We start from the raw sequence: 17524 nt of genomic DNA, 5'->3' as shown, positions 1-17524 counted from the left end.
GGAGTAGACTGGTCACCACGTGTGCGTGTGTGTGTGTTGACGCCTCTTCTTCTTGCTTTGCTTTTACGTGCCCTCAAGCTGGGGCCGAACACGCACACCGGCACAGGCGCACGCACACATCCTTTATATTCGCTTCTCGACCGGTAAAGAGCGAGGAGGAGAGAGAGAGGAGACAGTCGGAGGCGACACCACACACACCCACCACACCCACCCACCACACCCTCCCACCCCACCCACCACACCCACCACACCCACCCACCACACACGGGAGTGGCGGAGTGAGACGGTGCCAAAGTGGCCTCTGCTCTTCCCGCTCCCTCTCGCTCTCGCTCTTGCTCTCCCTCTCCCTTTCCCCGTCTTCCTACGCCGAACAAAGCCAAATGAATATCAACGAGAGCACGCGGACAGACACGGACGTGGCATTGAAGCGCGACAACGGTGGGGTGAGGAGGGCTGGCAACACACATCGACTAGAGGGGGATCGCTGCAGGTGATGGGAGGGTGCAGGGACGCTGACCCACTCGCTAACGCACCGAATCGCTGGAGGACAAGAAAAGGGCGACCTACTGCGCTCACCTGCAGCCCTCCCATTCTCCCTCTCCATTTACTAGCCTGTGCGCCTCCCTCAGGCCGCTCCTCATCTTCTTTTCACCTCCTCCCTACTGAAGCACTCAGCCTCCCCTCCCCCCCTTCCAATGCCTAGTGATGCCCACGGCTGTCTCTCGCTCCTCCGCTGCTGGGGCGATGGCTACTCCTCACTCTTCCCCCTTTGTTTTGTTTTTACTTTTGGTTCTTGCTGTTCGCCAACTCTTATCCCCCCTCTCCCCCTCCACACAACGCCATCTTGCCCTTCCCATCACCCACTCACACGCGCCTGCGCACTGCCACGTCCAAACCACCGTCGTGCATGCCATATCACTGCTGCTCTCGTGTTTTGAGTCGCGACTGTGGCAGCCCCACACTCCCATTCACCCACACGCTGCAGAATAAAGCTCGTATATTCGTCCTTCCTCCTCCGCACCGAAGTACACACGCACGCACACGCCCGCATCTGCGCAACAACGGGGTCACGCACAGGGGGTCACCATGCCGAACCAACTCGACCAACTCCGCGAGATGACGACTGTCGTCGCCGATACGGCGAACTTCAGTCTCATGGAGAAGTTCCGGCCGGAGGATGCGACGACGAATCCGTCACTCGTGCTGGCTGGCTCACAGATGGCCGAATACGCGCACCTCATGATGGAGGCTATCGAGTACGCCAGGGCAAACATCAGCAAGCACAAGGATCACTACACGAGTGATAACGACGAGGAGAACCTGGTGGCCCTCGCGCTTGATAAGCTGACGGTCAGCTTCGGCGTCCAGATATTGAAGGTCGTGCCGGGCCGCGTGAGCACCGAGGTGGACGCGAAGCTGTCCTTTGACGAGCAGAAGATGATGGACAAGGCGCGCCTTCTTATTCGGATGTACGAAGAGGTTGGCATCAGCCGCGTCCGCATCTACATCAAGCTGGCCTCCACCTGGGAGGGCATCCAGGCCGCTCGCACGCTGGAGAAGGAGGGCATCTGCTGCAACCTGACGCTGCTCTTCTCGTTCGCCCAGGCGGTCGCGTGCGCGCAGGCGAACGTCTCCCTCATCTCGCCCTTTGTCGGCCGCATCCTTGATTGGCACAAGAAGGAGAAGCCAGCCAAGGCGGACTGTTTCGTCGGCGCGGCCGACCCCGGCGTTGTCTCCGTCACGAAGATCTACAACTACTATAAGCAGCACGGCTACAAGACCATCGTGATGGGCGCCTCCTTCCGCAACGTCGAGGAGATCTTGGAGCTGGCCGGCTGCGACAAACTCACCATCTCCCCCTCGCTCCTGGAGGAGTTGGCGGCCCGTGAAGGCAACGTCACCCGCAAGCTCCACCCCACCAAGGTGGCGGCGGTGGAGAAACTGCCAGAGCTGTCGAGGGCGGACTTCCTCTTCATGCACAATGAAGACCCGATGGCTGTCGAGAAGCTCTCCGAGGGCATCCGGAACTTCCACAAGGACACAATGAAGCTGACGAACGCCATCCGTGAGAAGCTGTAAGTGGAGAGAGCGCGTTGGCTTTCGTGTGTGCCAGTGGTGGCGCGGCGCGGCTGGAGAACGGGAGAGAGGGAGAGTGAGGGGGGGGGAGTGTTTTTCGCGATTGGCCAAGTTCACGTGACTTGCACCCGGTCTTGCGCTCTCCTTTCTCCCCTTCCCCCCTCGGGCGTGGCACGGCACGGCGCCCCCGGCAGCCTTTCCTGCTTCTCTCTCCCCCTCCCTCACGGAGGGAGGTGGTGGTTAGGGGGTGAGGGGGGGGGATAGACGGCGTTGCGCCACCACCACCGACTCGCGTCTCTAAACAGTCCTCCACGACACTGTGCGTCTACACCTCGCGTAGGGCGTCGACGAGTTACGATGTTGCTCAGCATCACACGCACGCACACACGCACAGGTGAGAGAGAGGCACACAGTCGAACGGCCGATACAGCCCGCAGTCGCACACCGCGCCGCGCAGATCGTGCACAGCGCTGCAGGCTGGAGGAACTCGTGCATGCGACGATGATGCCACTCAGGTGAGCAACCTCACGCACAGATATACACCTGCACCAAAGGAGAGAGCGAGAGGAGAGGCATCGCACCTTCGCTCGGGTGTGGACAAGCGACTTGTCTTCTTGCTTTCGCTTTTCGCCGAGATGTGTTCTCCCCTGGTGACGGGGAGGGGGAGGGAGACACACCCCTCTCAGTGCGCGGTATCTCAGGGCCCAGTGCCCCCTCAACTCTGTGTGTGTGGAAGCCAAGCAGCCCCCCGTCCCCCATCCCTTCCAAATGCCGAACCACCTCTGGCGGTGACGGGCTCAAGCACCTGCGACATAGCGAGGTCAGAGCGACGTATCGCTACGGATGTCGACGGCCAGGTCGTGGCCTGCGTGGCGTCGGAGCGGCCTGCCCCAGTGAGCACGCTTGTGCCGTCCATGTGATGGGGAGAGCGTCAGCGTGACTCGAGCGTACCTCAGCCGGCCCCGACTGCCCAGTGGTGCGCGGAGGCTGAGAGCCACTCCGAGGGGGATGCACCAGGGGTGGCGCCCGGCACGATGGCAGGGGGGGAGCGGCTGCGAGGCGACGTGCGAGACGGCTGTTGGTGCGTAGAGCTTGAGGCGGTGGGGGGGCGTGCTCCCTGATGACCGAGTCGGCGCACTGCTGCACCGTGTGTGTCTAAGGGCCTCTTCGCACCACGCGGTGGGGGTGGGGGGCCTGTGGGAAGGGAGGGCCCGGGGACAGGGTGGTGTTGAGCGTGTGTTGTATGGCAGAGGGGGACATGGCCTCACGCTGTAGAAAGGGAAACATCATATCCGGTGTTTTTGCGGCCACAGTCGTGGCCGCTGCGGCGTTGCTGTGTCCTTGCGGGTCTCTACCGCTGCCGGCGCCTCGCTGATCCTGCTTTCCCTATGACCATCTCGGGACTTAGATGCTGTCTGCTGCCCTCCTCCTAGGTTCTTGCTCGTCCTGCTCCGAGGCGGGCCGAATGCTTTCGCTTTCGACGTTTTCTTCTGTTGCTCAGTATATGAACAGCGGGGACGGGTGGGGGTGGGGGAGGGGGCGTACCGTTGAGCGCCGCCACGCCTGCGCGGGCGCGCGTGTGTGTGTGTGCGCGGGTACAGATATCACTCGCCTCCCCCTCCTCCAATCCCATACATTCTCTATTATGCATAGTTGGCTCTCGTTGGCTTCCCTGTCCCTTCGGCATCTGCGCATGTGCGGGTGGACGGAGAGGGGGGAGGAGGGCAGTGAGCCCATTTTTCTTTCCTCTGGGGTGATCACACGCTATATACATCTTCAGGCGCCCGCCCGCACACGGATAGCACCCAACTTTCTTTTCTCCTCGCTCTCCCGCGTGCTCGGTCGATGGGTCGGTCGGCAGATGCATCTCCGCCGTTACACGAGAAGGGGAGATGGTAGACGCGGGAGCATGAAAGCTGACATGCAAGCTCGGAGGGAGGGGAGGAGGGAGTGCGGATGATGGTGACGTGAGGGGGGGGGACACGATGAGGGTGTCGAATGCAGCAACGGGCGAACATCCATGAAAAATGCCGGCTCCTTCCCTTCGCCCCTCCTGAAAGGTGATGTCTGGGCGCCAGGGTGAGCGCGCACAGGGCAACAGAGGATAACAACGGGGCGCCCATTGAGAGGCACACAGGAAGAAGAGCGAAACGCCCACGTCCATGCGACTATCCCTCTGCCCCTCACCCCTCTCTGTATCTCTCGTGGGCCGCAGCGGTGCAGCGATGCGCGCGCAACATCCGCAGAGCATCACCGTTGCTGCGACTACCAAGTACTCCTCCAGCTGTCGGTGTCGTGTGTCCGCTCTTCTCCATCTCTTGTAATTAATCGACTCCTGTTTTTCCCCATCGCCACCCACCCGCGTTGTGTGGCTCACTCCCTCGACCGCGTCGTCTGTCTTCCTGCGGGGTCCTCTCCCCCTCTCCCTTGCGTCGTTGGCCATGAGCGCACCTCTTACTCGCGGGAGATACATATACGTATATCGACACGTGCACAAAGGAAGGGCACTAGAGAGGGAGGGGCGGAAGGTAGTGACGCAACACCAGCCAACTGACCTGCCGCTGCAGCACGGTTACTTTCCGCACATAGACACGGAGAGAGAGAGAGAGGCACGCACCAGGGACAGCGTCTCTTACACACCCGCCGTTGTACACGGGTACGCGGCCCTGGCAGGACTCATCGCCGTCGTTGGGCCTACCGCTCTTCTTCGCGCTTTCCTTCGTCTTTCTGGGCTTCGATCGCCTGGCCGAATTCGTCGACGTGACGGAGCCCCTCGCACCCGTGCGTTGGCGGCTGCGGCGTGAAAAGGAGGTGGGGCAGCACATACAGGGTGAATAGCGGGGGTACACACATCACACTCGCACACGAGTAGCGGCATCCGCAGCTCCCTAACCACTTCACCATCGCCCTCAGGAGGACTATCATGTTCCGTGGCCACTGGATCGTGGCCGACATGGACGGCACCCTCACCCCCACGCCGACCCGAGCAGATGGCAAGTACCTGACCCTGTCGCACTGCATGCAGACTGGACTGGGCTACGGTGCTCGCTACAAGAGCTGCCTGGCGTGGCTTCGACTCTTTCTCCAGTGTGGTGGAACCCTCTGCGTCGTGTCCACGGCTGGCAGACGCATGTGGTCGCAGTTGTACCCGGATCTGGCGCCAGCGCTATTTCGGTTGAGGGCCGCCGCCGCCGCCGGTGCGACTGCGGCTGGTTGTGATCGCGCACCACCCGGTCCCTCTCCGCCCATCGACTCTTCCGATGCTCCAGGGACCCTGTACCTATGCGGCTTCACAGGTGCGGCGCTATTCCGAAGCCGCCCATGGGAGGCTGTGTGGTCTGACATGGACAGGCTGCACCCCCACTGGCGCATGCCCTCCGCGCCCCACCCCTCGCGCTTTGATGAGGGCGATGGGCGGTGCAGAGGCGAGACTGCCGTGGCCGTGGCGATGGTGCCGCCCGCGGGGGTGGCGCTGGAGGAGTGGACAGAGTACCGCGAGCAAGGCGCCGTGCCAGATGCAGGCTCGCAGGCCGCGGGGAACAGCGCCGTCAGCAGGCTAGCGACGATGGACGCTGCAGCGTGCGTGCTTGCCAGAGACGAGGGGCGCCAAGCTCTCGTCCGCTTTTTCGAGCACGCCTCGCACGTCTGCGGTCACGACGCGGCTCGCGCTAAGGACTTCTTCGCTGCCTGCCTGAGCACGAAATATCACAGTGTCTTTGCGGACCTCCTACAGCAACTCTTGGCCGAGGCGCACGTGGCGGCTCCTCGTGGCGGCGATGACACATTCGACGCTGACGCGGGCACGCCTCATGTGTGCTTTGCGGCGTCGAAGGTGCTCAGTCCCACTGCCCTTGCCCAGCACGGCTTCTTTCTCCAGGAAACCGGCGACGCGCTGGTGGACGCCCAGCTTGTGCCGAGAGCAGACGGCACAGTGGCTGAAGGCGCCGCCGTGGCACAGGTGGTTGTGATGGGCATTCCCATGCGGTTCTTTGACCAAGTCTTTCCCAGGGCGGGCTCTTCATCGGACAATCCCCCAGCAACTTCTCGGAGCTGGCACTGCTGCCCCCGGTGCGCCGCGGCAGGCGCGGGGGCCCGCCAACGCCTCGAGGCGGCTGGGCTGGAGCTGAAGAGCCAGCCAAACAGCGCATGTCTACATCGTTACGGCGTAGACAAGGCGACGTGCGTGCGATGGTTGCTGGCACAGCACGAGCAACATCAGCTGGTGTTTGAGCTCTCTCAAGCGCTTGCCTTCGGCGATATGCCGGAATCGGTCGATGCCCCTCTGACAGCTTTCCCCCCTATGCAGTTCATCTCCCTCTCACCCAAAGACGGCGCTGCGGCGCGTCTAGCCGACATCGAGCGCGCTGCTGTTGCCGGCTCGACTTCTGCAGACAGTACTGGGAGCCGGGGACTGCGGCAGCAGCAGCACCAGCAGCTGCGTTGCCTCAGCGACAGCGCGCAGTACATGTTTCACGTTGGCGGTGAGGAGGAGGGCACGGCACTCTTTTTAGAGGAGCTGCTGGGGAGTTGCATGAGCGAGCAGCAGCAGGAGGAGCGACGGCGCGGCGCCGCACCCTCATCGCGCGATGCTGCAGATGCAGCGCGTGTGGTTAACTGGTTCACTGCCGATCGCGTGGCCGCCTCTGCGACCCGTGCCCGACGTCGGATGGAGGAGGAGCTCCTTCAGCGGGAGCAGCACAGCACAGCAAGCGCCTAAGAGCGAAGGCCTGCTGCACCTTTCGAGAGAGGTGACGTCTGCGCTCCTGCTCCACAACGAGGCACGGCTTATGCACGTGTGTCTCTCTCTATGTCTCTGCTTCTCTTGTTGGTGTAGGGTCACTCTCACGGGTGTTGTGTGTCGGAGGGGGAATGCCCTGCAGAACACCTGCAAAGGCCGCTGTTGTGCCGCGTATGTCCCACCCCCTCTCTCCCCTCTTGGTTAGGTTCTGTACGTGGAGGAACGCGCGTCTCTTGCGAGAGGCGCGTAGCATACACGGCGGCACCCTTCCTGTGCGCAAGGGGAAGGTGTCTGTGCGTGAGGCAGCGCGTTGTCTCCTGTCTCTTCCGAGGTGTGCGTGCGTGCGTGTGTGTGTGGAAGGAGTGCGACAGCGTGGGCACCGGCGCGGACGCTAACACACACACACACCACGGATGTACATGATGGGTCGCACTCGTTACACGACATCTCTCTCCGTTACTTCCTCGCCCTTCCCTGCATTCGTTTTCCTTTCTTCCGTTTGTGTCGACGAGCGCCTCCGCCGGTGCCGCTTCACCTCTCTTGGCGCTCACCCGCCATCTCCTCGTGCGTGCCCGTGTCTCCCTGTGCTTGGCTGCACGGTGAAGGGAGTTGTGTCTGCGGCACCGCTTGCTGTCGCAACCCGCCTTTCCTCTTTCACATTTGATGCCCAGCAGTTGCGCGCGCACACACGCCCACGGACACACCGGAACAGCGACAGTGGCATGCTCAGACAGCGACTCCATCGTGCTCGAGCCACGCACCGCGCCTGCAGCCGTGACGTGTGCTGGACGCATGGCCTCGCTACGTCGTTCAGGCGCACCTGTGCTGCGCGCCCTTGTGGTAGCCTCAGCGCGATGGTGCTTACGTGTTGCTATGCATCAACAGCGGCCTCGTCTACTGCGACGTCACCACCACCGTCATACGGGACGGCGTCCGTGCCGAAGTCGTCGCCGTCGCAACCACTGGCCACGGCACGGTCACCACGTGCCCCACCTCCGCCGCCACTCTCTATCCTGTCGTGGGCAGTGGACGGCTCAGGCCATACCCACCACCGTTGCAGGCGCCGCCTGTCCATAGCGGAGCGCATTCCTCTTGTGTGCGAGACGATCCGGGCCGCCGCGTCAGACGTGGTCGCTCTTCAAGACTCCACCCCAGAACTCGCGGAGGCGCTCATCAACGGTCCTGACGAGGGCATCGTAGCGAAGCCACCAAGGCCGGCACCGGAAAGGCGTCTTCGCATATACTGCGCCGAGCTCGCGCGCGATTTGCAACAGCAGCAACCAAGCAGCGCTTCACCGACTTCATCGGCGTCAGCTGCACCAGTAGCACCTGGAATCACCGTAGCATCACTGAATGCAGACTGCCATGAGCCGAAGCCACAGACCACGGGGGCGCCTACACCTGCTGCAAGCTCCCCGACGGCCTCAGCCGCCTCCTCGCCCTCGTACCGCTACCGTCTTGTCGGCCGTGCCCGCAACGGCCGCTGCGGCGAAGTGCAGCTGTTCATCAAGGAGGGCTCTGTGTGGGACGCTCAGCTGCTTCCTGGCATGGGTGCTGGCCTCACGGTGGAGTTGCGCAGCCGCACCCCTGCTGTGCTGCCTCCGCGCACTTTAAAGGGTGATGCCCCCTCCTCGGACATCGCCTCGTCTGAGACGCACAACTCGACGAGCTCGGCGACGAAGCAGAGTGGCGCAGACCCAGGTGGCAGCGAGGCTGACTCACCGTGCCACCGCTGCGTTCTCACCACTCTGGACCTCTCGTACCGCGGCAAGAGTCTCGGCACGAACACGGGGGGTCTGCTAGCCGACGCTGCGATCAGCGCCGAGGGTAGTCCCTTTACGCTCCAGGCGCAGCAGCCATCGTCTCTGTCTGCTGCCAAGCGACACGGACGGGCGCCAGGTCAGCTGGACGCACACCGTGCGATGGCGCTCGACTGGGTTTATCACCACGTGCGCCCCGACGTGCTGGTCGGCAACCTCTTCACTGGCGCACGCGAGCACATCCCTGGCTTCGAGGACACGTGGGTGCGGGCAGGGTCGCCGGCGGGACAGGAGCGGACAACAAACACGTGCGCGCGCCACCGCGTTGATCACGCGACGAACTACTTCTACTTCCGGCCCTCTCGCAACGTAGCATCATCGACGGCGATGCAGAGGCTCATGCGCATGGATGAGGCCGCGGCGACGGTCAGGAGTCCGCTGTCGCCGCCTCCACCTCAGGCCTCAACAACGCATGGCGCTCTGAGGAGTGCGGCTGCCGCAGGGACGACGAGCGGCAAAACCACGGAGACGACAAGCACCACCGTTGTCACAGTAGCCGCTGACGCTCCGGCCGGCACACCGATCCTGCTCGCCGCTTCTCGGGACAGTGCGACGGGCTCGTGGCAGCTACGCTCTTCATCTGCGTGCGGGGGCGAATTTGTTGAGGGCGCTGAGCACTGTGATGGCAGCTTGGAGGCCTCTTCAGCGATGGAGTGTCATCTCGCGGCAGAGGATGGTAACGACGATGTTTGCACGTCAGGCGACATCACTGTGGGCATGCCAGAGGTCGCGGGGCGGTTCCAGCGCTGTCTGCTGCGCGCTTGGGTGCGCCGTGGCCCAGCTTCTCGAAGCGGACACCTCTCTGCTCACCCTTTCCTGCAGCAGTATCGCCACTGTCGAGTAGTGGTGCTGCGACCCACAGTGGAGGTGGAGCTGTCAGCGGCCGAGCAGGCCTGGCATACACGGTACATCACAGCTCAGTACGGCACACACAGGTTCACCATGCTGACACCGTCGGCGACTGCTGGGAGCGAGCCGGGAGAGGCTGCAGCAGCAGCTGTGGCTGCGTCCCAGACAACAAGAGTTGGGGAGGCGGTGCCCTCGTCGCTGCGACAGGCTCGGGTAAACTCTCGCGTGCGCTGCTCCGTCTCGGACCAGTACCCACTACTCACCCTACTCTCGTGAGCGAGTCGCCGCGTCGCGGCTGGTGATGCTCTTGTGTCGTGGTGGTGGTTGCTTTGTTTTTTTTAAAGGAAGAGGACGGCGGTCCGGCCGGCTCCGCGCAGCGTCCGAGGGACGCCCACGGCCCCGCTGGCGACATAGCGTACGCATCAAAGTGTGGCGTTGCCCTGGGAAGGGGGGGGGGAGGGTCTCCTTGTCCTGACCGTCTGATCTTCGCTCTCTTTCTCCCTGCCCAAATCCGTCCCGGGCGGAGGGGTCGCAGACGATGCGGCAGGGAGGATGAAGCGGGCGCCACGCTTTCGCGCGGCCGTGCGAGCTCCTCTTCCCACATGCGCGTTCACAGACACAGGAGGACTTGCTTCACGACGCGATGAAAGCACAGCAGAAGAAGTATCGTGCGCTGGAGCCCTGCTTACCCGTTGGGGGTGGGGTGGGGTGGGGGGCAGAAGAGCTTGTTGTGTGCACGTGCACGAGCATGCCCGCAGTGGAGGCGGACCTCTCTGTGCCTGCGCTTCTTCTGCCATCTTCTCTGTCTCTCCACCTCGCAGTGTGCCACTCGTGTACTTGATGTCGCCGCCCTCCTGACTCCACCGCCGTCTCTCTTTCTCTCGCACATCCTGTTGGTGCGGCCTCCGTCGCCATCGCCCCCGCAACACGACTCTCCTCCTGCCCCCTCCCTGCCTGGTTGCCTCGGAGCAAGGCGAGTGGTGGTGGTGGTGGGGGAGAAGGTGACCGACACACAGGCAGAAGCAGTGGAGGACGTCATTGTGCAAAGATTGTTGTCTGGCTGTCGCTTATCACCGTCTGCGCATCGTCTGCCGCGCAACACGTCATCCTCTCCCTCCCCCTTACCGCCTCTTGCCGACAGAGACGGGGGACGTCGTTGCGGCGTGCGTCCCCCCTTTCCCCCTCCCTTTGCGTTCATTGACAGCGCGCGGGGGGAGGGGAGGGGAGAGGAGGGAGAATGACACGAATCGACCAGTGGCGTAATCCCAACATCCACCAGCGCACAACTCTGCGATCAACGAGCACACACATGCGCGGCCGTTGACGCTTGCTTACTCAGATCCCGACTTCAGTTACCGCGAAGAAAGCAGAGCTGACGGTCCCGGTGGCGGCGGCCCAGTGGCTCTCCTCGCCTCGCTCACTACACCTCCTACAACCACCATCAGGCCCGTGCGATGTGGCACGCGTATTCGATGAACTGTTTGCTTTACTCTCTCTCTGGGGTCTCCCTCGCTCCCTCCTCCCTCCCTTTGGTCTCACGCGTTGGAGCGTGCGGGCGTCGCTATTGGTTGCTCGTCCCTTCCCTTTCGTGATTGGCGGTCGCTGCTCTGGTTGCTGTAGCGCGCTTCCTTGACGCCCTCACCCTCTCCTTCCCCATCGCCCTCGCGCCTGTCGTCTTGTGTTGCTGGCGCCTCTTTCATCCTTGTGCGCTCGTCCCCGTCCGCTTCTCCCTGTCTTCCTCCGCACCCGCACCTCTCAGTCTCTCCGTGATTGCCCCCACAGCGCATCGCACTCATGAGCGCTTGCGTGACGGGGACGGCGTCCGCTGCTCTGCTAGGTGTGGGGGATCTCTGGGCGTCGGAGGTGCTCGAGGGATGTGCGCGTGCTCACTACACCCCCCGACAGGAGCTGCTGGGGATTCTGGCTCCACCGTCACGCTCTACCGCCACCGGTGCCACTCCCATCGAGTCGATTGTCGAGGCATCGGGAGCAGCAGTGGAGGATGGTCGTACGCTGATCGATGTGGATGCGGAGGAGAGTATGGATGGGTACTCCCATGCTGCCTCTCCGGACTCCGTCGGGGAAGCAGTGGCGAATCAGCCGTCTCTGCACCCTATCGAGGGCGGCGCGCTCTCCGATGAGATGCAGGCGCTGCGCGCGGTCCTGCCACCTGCACTGATACGCAAGGCGTACCGCTTGAACACGCCATGCATGACGAAGCACACAGCCAAGAATGAGCGTCTGGTGAACTGCACGGCGTCGCCGCGGTGCATGGCGGGGCTCCAGCTGCTTGGCAGCGACGCTGCCACGCGCGAGGACTGCTTGAAGGCGTTAATGGGGGACGGTCCGTATGTGGTGCCGCTGCCCACGGTGAAGTGCAGCAGCGTAACGACGGTGAATGCCGACCCCGCGTCCTCATCTTCCGCCCCGACAGGGCGCGAACAGGGCGGAGCGCGAGCCACGAAGAGCACTCGCGAAGACTTAGCAGAGGCCACAGGAAGCGCGACGGCTGCCGGCGACGCCACCGAGAGCACCGTCATGAGCGACCCGGCTTTCCCTTGCCTGTGGCGTGGCGTGCGCAACTTGATGAACACGTGCTACTTCAGCGCCGTGCTACAGCTCATCTTCAGCATCGCCCGGGTGCGCCACGCCATCCTTAACGACGACGCCGCAGCGCACGACCATCCCTGCGCGGCGGCCACGGAGGCGCAAGGCGGCACCGGCGTTAACCAGCTGGCCGAGTCGGGGCTCAGGGAGCTCTTTGCATTAATGGCCTTCAGCCGTGAAGGCGCCGGCGCGGACCCGAAGTCGTTCGCCACGTACCTTTCCCTTGACGTGAAGGTGCAGCAGGATGCGCAGGAGTTTTTCACCTTGCTGCTGGACTGGCTGCGGTGCCATTGCGGCCCAACGGTGAAGGCTGCCGTCACCAGTACCTTCTCCGGAACGCTGCTGTACGACCGGCGGTGCGGCTCTTGCGGCCGGTCCTCCAAGCGAGCGGAGCCGTTCCTGTATCTCTCGCTACCTGTTTGCCCCACCCTGGAGGACTCCCTGTCGGAGTTCTCGAAGCCGGAGGCGGTGGACGGCTTTATGTGCGAGCAATGCGGCCACACGGCGGTGGCCACGTCGCTACAATATATGCGGACCCTGCCAGACGTGCTCGTCATCCACTGGAACCGCTTCGAGTTCGACCTGCAGTCGCTGCAGCGGCACAAGGTGACCACCACCACCACCTTCCCTCTGCAGCTCGACATGGCGACGTACATGCGCCAGTGGCACGAGCAGAAGCGGAACACCACGTCTAGAGCCGCTGGCGGTGAGAGCGTGGCGTCAGAGGAGAGCGACGCCCACCACTTGTACGAGCTGCGCGGTGTCGTGAACCACCTCGGCGACACCGCCGTATCCGGCCACTACACCTACCACGGGAAGGTCTCCGGCGTCTCGGCGGAGCCGGGCAGCAGCGGTGGTAGCAGAGGCAGCTCGTGGCTGAGCTTCAACGACGCAGATGTGTCCAAGCTGAACCGCTACCAAGGGCAGCGCGGCGCGTCGCCAGACGCTTACCTGCTCGTGTACCACCGCATCGCCACATCGTCCTCATCTCCCAGTTCTGCGTCGGTGTCGGCGCCGCCCAACACGGGCAAATCACCACAGTTGCAGCCAGTTGCTCCCGTTCCGTCCACCAGCGCCACCCCCACCCCTGCGGAGTACCCCGTGTACTTGCGTCAGTACGTTGATCGCGTGAATGATGACTGCCTTACCAAGCGCCACAACTGGATGGAGCAGCGCGCGCAGGCAGCGGCGCTGTTCGACTTATGGGCCACCGCCGCGAAGGCTGTGTTTGAGAGTGCCACGAGCGCCTCGAGTGCCCCGGCGTGGATATCGACCGCGACGACGGCCACATCGTCACTGTACGTCCTCCCCACCCGCTGGCTGCAGCACTTCGGCCGCTTCTTCTTGCCTGCCTACGTGGACGCGGCGGCGCTCGGCGGCGGTGCCGAGTCGAAGCTGAAGCGCAGCAAGAGGGACTTGGACGCCACCGCAGGCCCGGCGAGCGACAGTGTCGACGCTGCGCTTTCGAGCGGTGCTGCTGGTATTGACGCGAAGCCGCTTGTTGTCGGGTCCGAGGAAGGCGCCTCGGGCAGTGGCGCTAGCGCTGCGGTTGAGGGGACCGTGGTGACTGCCACGGTGAGCCCCCTCCGCTATGGCCACATGCAGACTGCTGAAGAGGTTCGTCAGCAAGTGCGCCAGTACTCGTTGCTGCAAGCGTTGCCCTCGGTAACCTGTGCGCACGGCTGTGTGTTGCCCTGGGCATCGTACAAGGTGGTATCGGCATCTGCGTACTCAAAGCTGGCCCATTTTCTCGCTGTCTGCGGCTCGCCCTTGCCAGTGGCGGCGAACGGCGACAGACCTGCATCGCCCTCCACACCGGGGTCGTCGATGACGACCCGCTTGCGCGAGTCGTTGGCTGGCGGCGGCGCCGCCTGCGGCCCTCAGCTGTGTTGCACCCTTATGGAAGCCAACCTGTGCCCGGTCTGTGTCGCTGCCATGGCCGCCGGCGTGCGGGCGCTCGCGTCGCGCACGGCGGAGGACGAGGAGGCGGAGCTCAGCCTCACCCGCGCGTGGGAAGAGGCGGAGCGGCCGAAGGGGCACGCTGCAGGCGAGGAGGGAGACGAGGGCGACAGCGGCGCGGGACCCGGAGCCGCCACGTCAACTGCAGTGACACAGAGCACGCAGCAGCAGGAGGCTGAGGAGAAGAGGGAGGATGGGCAGCAGCAGCGCGTGCTCGTCAGCAAGACCGTCGTCGAGGCGTGGGCTTCGTTCTACACGAATCAGCTTGCCTGGGGACGCGTGCGGCAGGCCGAAGGCTACACGGGTGTGCTGGTTATGTGTGAGGCGCGTGTGGCGCCGCCGCCGTTACCGGCGTCGTTGTCGTCGCCGTCGACGACGTTGACGGCAGCAGCGGTGACCGCCCCCGCCTCTTCCGCCTCCTCTTCGGCGTCTCCTGCGGTGCCCGAGACGGTCTCGATGTCTATCGCGAACCCTGACCACCCGTTCAGCCTGGCCACCCTCAACGTGGACCGCGGCGACTTGAACCTGTCGGTGTACCTGGTATGCCCGCACGGTGCCCTGCGCCCTGGTCAGAAGGTCGTGGCTATCCCAGACTCCTTGCGCCGCTACTGGGTGCACCGCTTTGTGGAGGTGCTCACGATGGCGCATCGCTCTGGTGCCCTGCGCACGTCGGACCCGCACTGGAGCGTGAACAAGGACGACGTGGAACACTACTTTCTTCCGCTCATCCCTGCCTCGGAAACAAGCACGACGTGCCAGGAGTGCATGCGGTCAAGCGTGCAGCATCTGACCTCGCGCCACCAGCAGCGCATGAAGAGGATGGAGGAGCGCAAGCGCTACCCATCGCTGTGGCTTGCCGGAGCCATGACCTGTCCCGCTGGGGTCGCGCAGCTGCTGCTCGCTACCGGGGCGGAGAACGAGGAGCAGCTGCTCGCTGCCCAGCACCCGAATCGGCTTTTCTTCAAGCAGCACGGCGAGCGCGAGTACCGTGAGTACGTGAAGAAGTGGGTAGAGGCGCACCAGCAGCGAGTGGCCCATCAGTCAAGCGAGGTGCAGCGACTGCGCACATCACTGATGAAGAAGCGGCAGCGCGACGCCGCCTGGAATGCGAGCGTGACGATGCGGCGCAGTGGGGGCGGCCGTAGTGGTGGGCGGGGTGCAGGCGCAACGAACGTCCCTTCCTCGCCTGTGGCTCCGTCGCCGCCAGAAACGGCAACTGCAGCAGCGGCGCCGCCAGAGCCGCAGACGCTTGAGGGCCGCTTGTATTACGCCGAGGAGGCGCTGGAGAAAATGACGGCGCAGACGGTGCCAGACTGCACCGTCGCGTATGGCTGTGTGCCGACGTGGTGGGTGGCGCGGTGGTACGCGGCGATGCAGAGCGAGGGCAGCAAGTCTGACGCCGGCAAAGGCGGCGATGATGCGGACGACGAGCCCATGCTGGCACTGCCGCGAATCTCATTCGAAACATTCAAGTGCGCGCACTCGGAGAGCCTGCTGGAGGTGTCGTGGCTGAACCCGTCCGATGGCTTCTGGCAAGGGGCGCGGGCGAAGCGGGCCGAGTTGCTCTGGAGCGGTGTGCGGGCGGAGCGGGCCGGTGCGTCATCTGCGACTTCACCGCCGACGGGCCCCACTGAGGCGGAGTACCGCAGTCAGTGCTGGCTACCACCCATGGTGATATTGCCGATGGATGAGTATGTTGCGTTGCTGGCACAGTACGGCGAGCCGGGGATGCTGGAGCGTGTGGTGTCGTGGACCGGCGGCGTCACGGGCGCGGCCACTGCTGGGGCAGCAGTGGGAGGTGCTGAGCCTCGCGCGGAGGTGACGGACGTGGACGCGGAGACGGCGGAGGATGTGGCCTCGGCAGAGGCAGCGAAGAAGCCAACAGATCCCTCTGCAGCCTCGGCAGGCGACTGCACGGCTGCGTCCCTGTCGACGCCGTCACCGCCCGCAGCGACGCCGGTGCCGAAGTCTCGTGCGCAGACTGTTCCCGTGGCGGCCGCCGTCATTCAGGTGCGCTTTCACAACGGTGCGCGCCAGCTGTGGCCCTCTACTTGTGCGCAGTGCTGCGCTGCAATGCTCGCCAAATTTGACGCCCAGTGCGAGTCCTTCCTGAATGGCTCGTTGAGGCTGCACATACATGTGAAGAAGAGCCGCAAGAACTACTACGACGCGGTGAGCGTGCTGACCTCGGCCGCGGTGCAGCACGCCGGAGGCAGCGCTGCGAAGAGTGTGAAAGGCGGCGGCAGCACCACCGCCACGGACGCCGACGCGATCCCTGCGGGGATTCACTATTACACTACACTCAGGCAACTTAAGATCTATATAAGTGCTCACCTGCGCGAGAAGCACGGATACCTGGTGCCCGCCGAGGTGCTGCAGATTGGGCGCGGAAAAAACAAGCCCTTGAAGCGGTGCTCGACGCCACCACACGCCATGGAGGCGTCGGGCCACCACACTCGCGGGACCGCTTCGACCTCCGCCACCGGCGCGGAGGATGCGCAGCTCGACAATGCCACGCTGCAGGAGCTGGGCATCCGCGACGGCGAGACGCTCTCGGTGCAGTCGGTCGACATCATCGCGCAGACGTGCGCCACAACGGCAGCGACCGACGAGGAGTGGGAGGCGATTCCGCCGGAGCTGCTGCAAGCCGGCGCTTGCGGTGGCGCATCTGCCGCGTCCGTCGTCCACGAGCACACGGTGGCGTTCCGTGAGACGCGACTCCAGGGCAGCCATGGCGGATCCATAATGGCAGCATCCCCTGCTGCCAACACGGCTGCAGCCGGTGCCGTTGCTGCGGCGCCTACGGTCGGTGCCTCACTGGCCATGGCGGAGCAGGGCGTGTCGTGTCCCGTGTGCACCTTTCTCAATGCGCCTGATATGGTGGTGTGTGAGATGTGCGAGGCCCCGCTACCGAGTACGTAGCATCCCCGAGGTGCACAGCGGAACCGCAGCTGATGGGGAGCCTGGTGCCGGCAGGAGGCGTCGTGAGGATGCGGCACCGTGCGCGCGTCTGCCGCGAGGTAGACTCCACACCTGCATCTACCGCAGCAGTGAAGGGAGGAGGGAGCATCCTCAGAGCAGCAAAAGGAGCGTGATCGCGCGATGCAGAATAAAGTGTGCAAGCAGACAGAGAGGCCATTGCTAACTTCATGGTGGGTGTGAGTCACGCAGTTTCTCGCCCCCTCCCCTTCCCCCTTCCCCCATCTCCCACTTTCGCTCTCGTCCTTCACTCAGCCACCTACGTGGGCAGAGATGGCGTGGGCGTGCGTAGGCGTGCGTCACGTCAGCTGAGCATGCGGCCTCGGTGGTGGTGGTGGTGGTAACCCGCCACGCCTCAGTGGAGGACACTCGTCTTCGATGGCCACCAAACACCAGTGCAAAGCGCCGTGGGTTAGGCGAAAAAACACGTATCTTGCGCTCACTTACTTTATCAACTCCCCTCTTTCACTTTGGGCCGTTTTGCTGTGCGTGATGA

At 63.9% G+C, this 17524-nt stretch overlaps 4 protein-coding genes across 4 annotated transcripts; all 4 read left to right on the top strand.

The window, feature by feature from the left end:
• Window positions 1-1086: 1086 nt before the first annotated feature.
• On the top strand, window positions 1087-2079 carry LMXM_16_0760 (putative transaldolase; the record flags this gene model as incomplete). Its single annotated transcript, XM_003873713.1, has 1 exon — window positions 1087-2079. One exon carries the CDS (start codon window positions 1087-1089, stop codon window positions 2077-2079), a length of 993 nt encoding a protein of 330 aa, XP_003873762.1.
• A 2920-nt stretch (window positions 2080-4999) lies between these two features.
• On the top strand, window positions 5000-6793 carry LMXM_16_0750 (hypothetical protein, unknown function; the record flags this gene model as incomplete). The annotated part of the gene is made up of 1 exon (XM_003873712.1): window positions 5000-6793. The coding sequence occupies one exon, from the start codon at window positions 5000-5002 to the stop codon at window positions 6791-6793; it is 1794 nt and encodes a 597-aa protein (XP_003873761.1).
• Window positions 6794-7536: 743 nt separating this feature from the next.
• On the top strand, window positions 7537-9759 carry LMXM_16_0740 (conserved hypothetical protein; the record flags this gene model as incomplete). The annotated part of the gene is made up of 1 exon (XM_003873711.1): window positions 7537-9759. The coding sequence occupies one exon, from the start codon at window positions 7537-7539 to the stop codon at window positions 9757-9759; it is 2223 nt and encodes a 740-aa protein (XP_003873760.1).
• Window positions 9760-11277: 1518 nt separating this feature from the next.
• On the top strand, window positions 11278-16971 carry LMXM_16_0730 (cysteine peptidase, Clan CA, family C19,putative; the record flags this gene model as incomplete). Its single annotated transcript, XM_003873710.1, has 1 exon — window positions 11278-16971. One exon carries the CDS (start codon window positions 11278-11280, stop codon window positions 16969-16971), a length of 5694 nt encoding a protein of 1897 aa, XP_003873759.1.
• Window positions 16972-17524: the final 553 nt, after the last annotated feature.

Source organism: Leishmania mexicana, chromosome 16, assembly GCF_000234665.1.
Source record: "Leishmania mexicana MHOM/GT/2001/U1103 complete genome, chromosome 16".
Classification (NCBI taxonomy): domain Eukaryota; phylum Euglenozoa; class Kinetoplastea; order Trypanosomatida; family Trypanosomatidae; genus Leishmania; species Leishmania mexicana.
The sequence above is the reverse complement of the archived record's forward strand: the minus strand, read 5'-3'. Positions and strand labels throughout refer to the sequence as shown.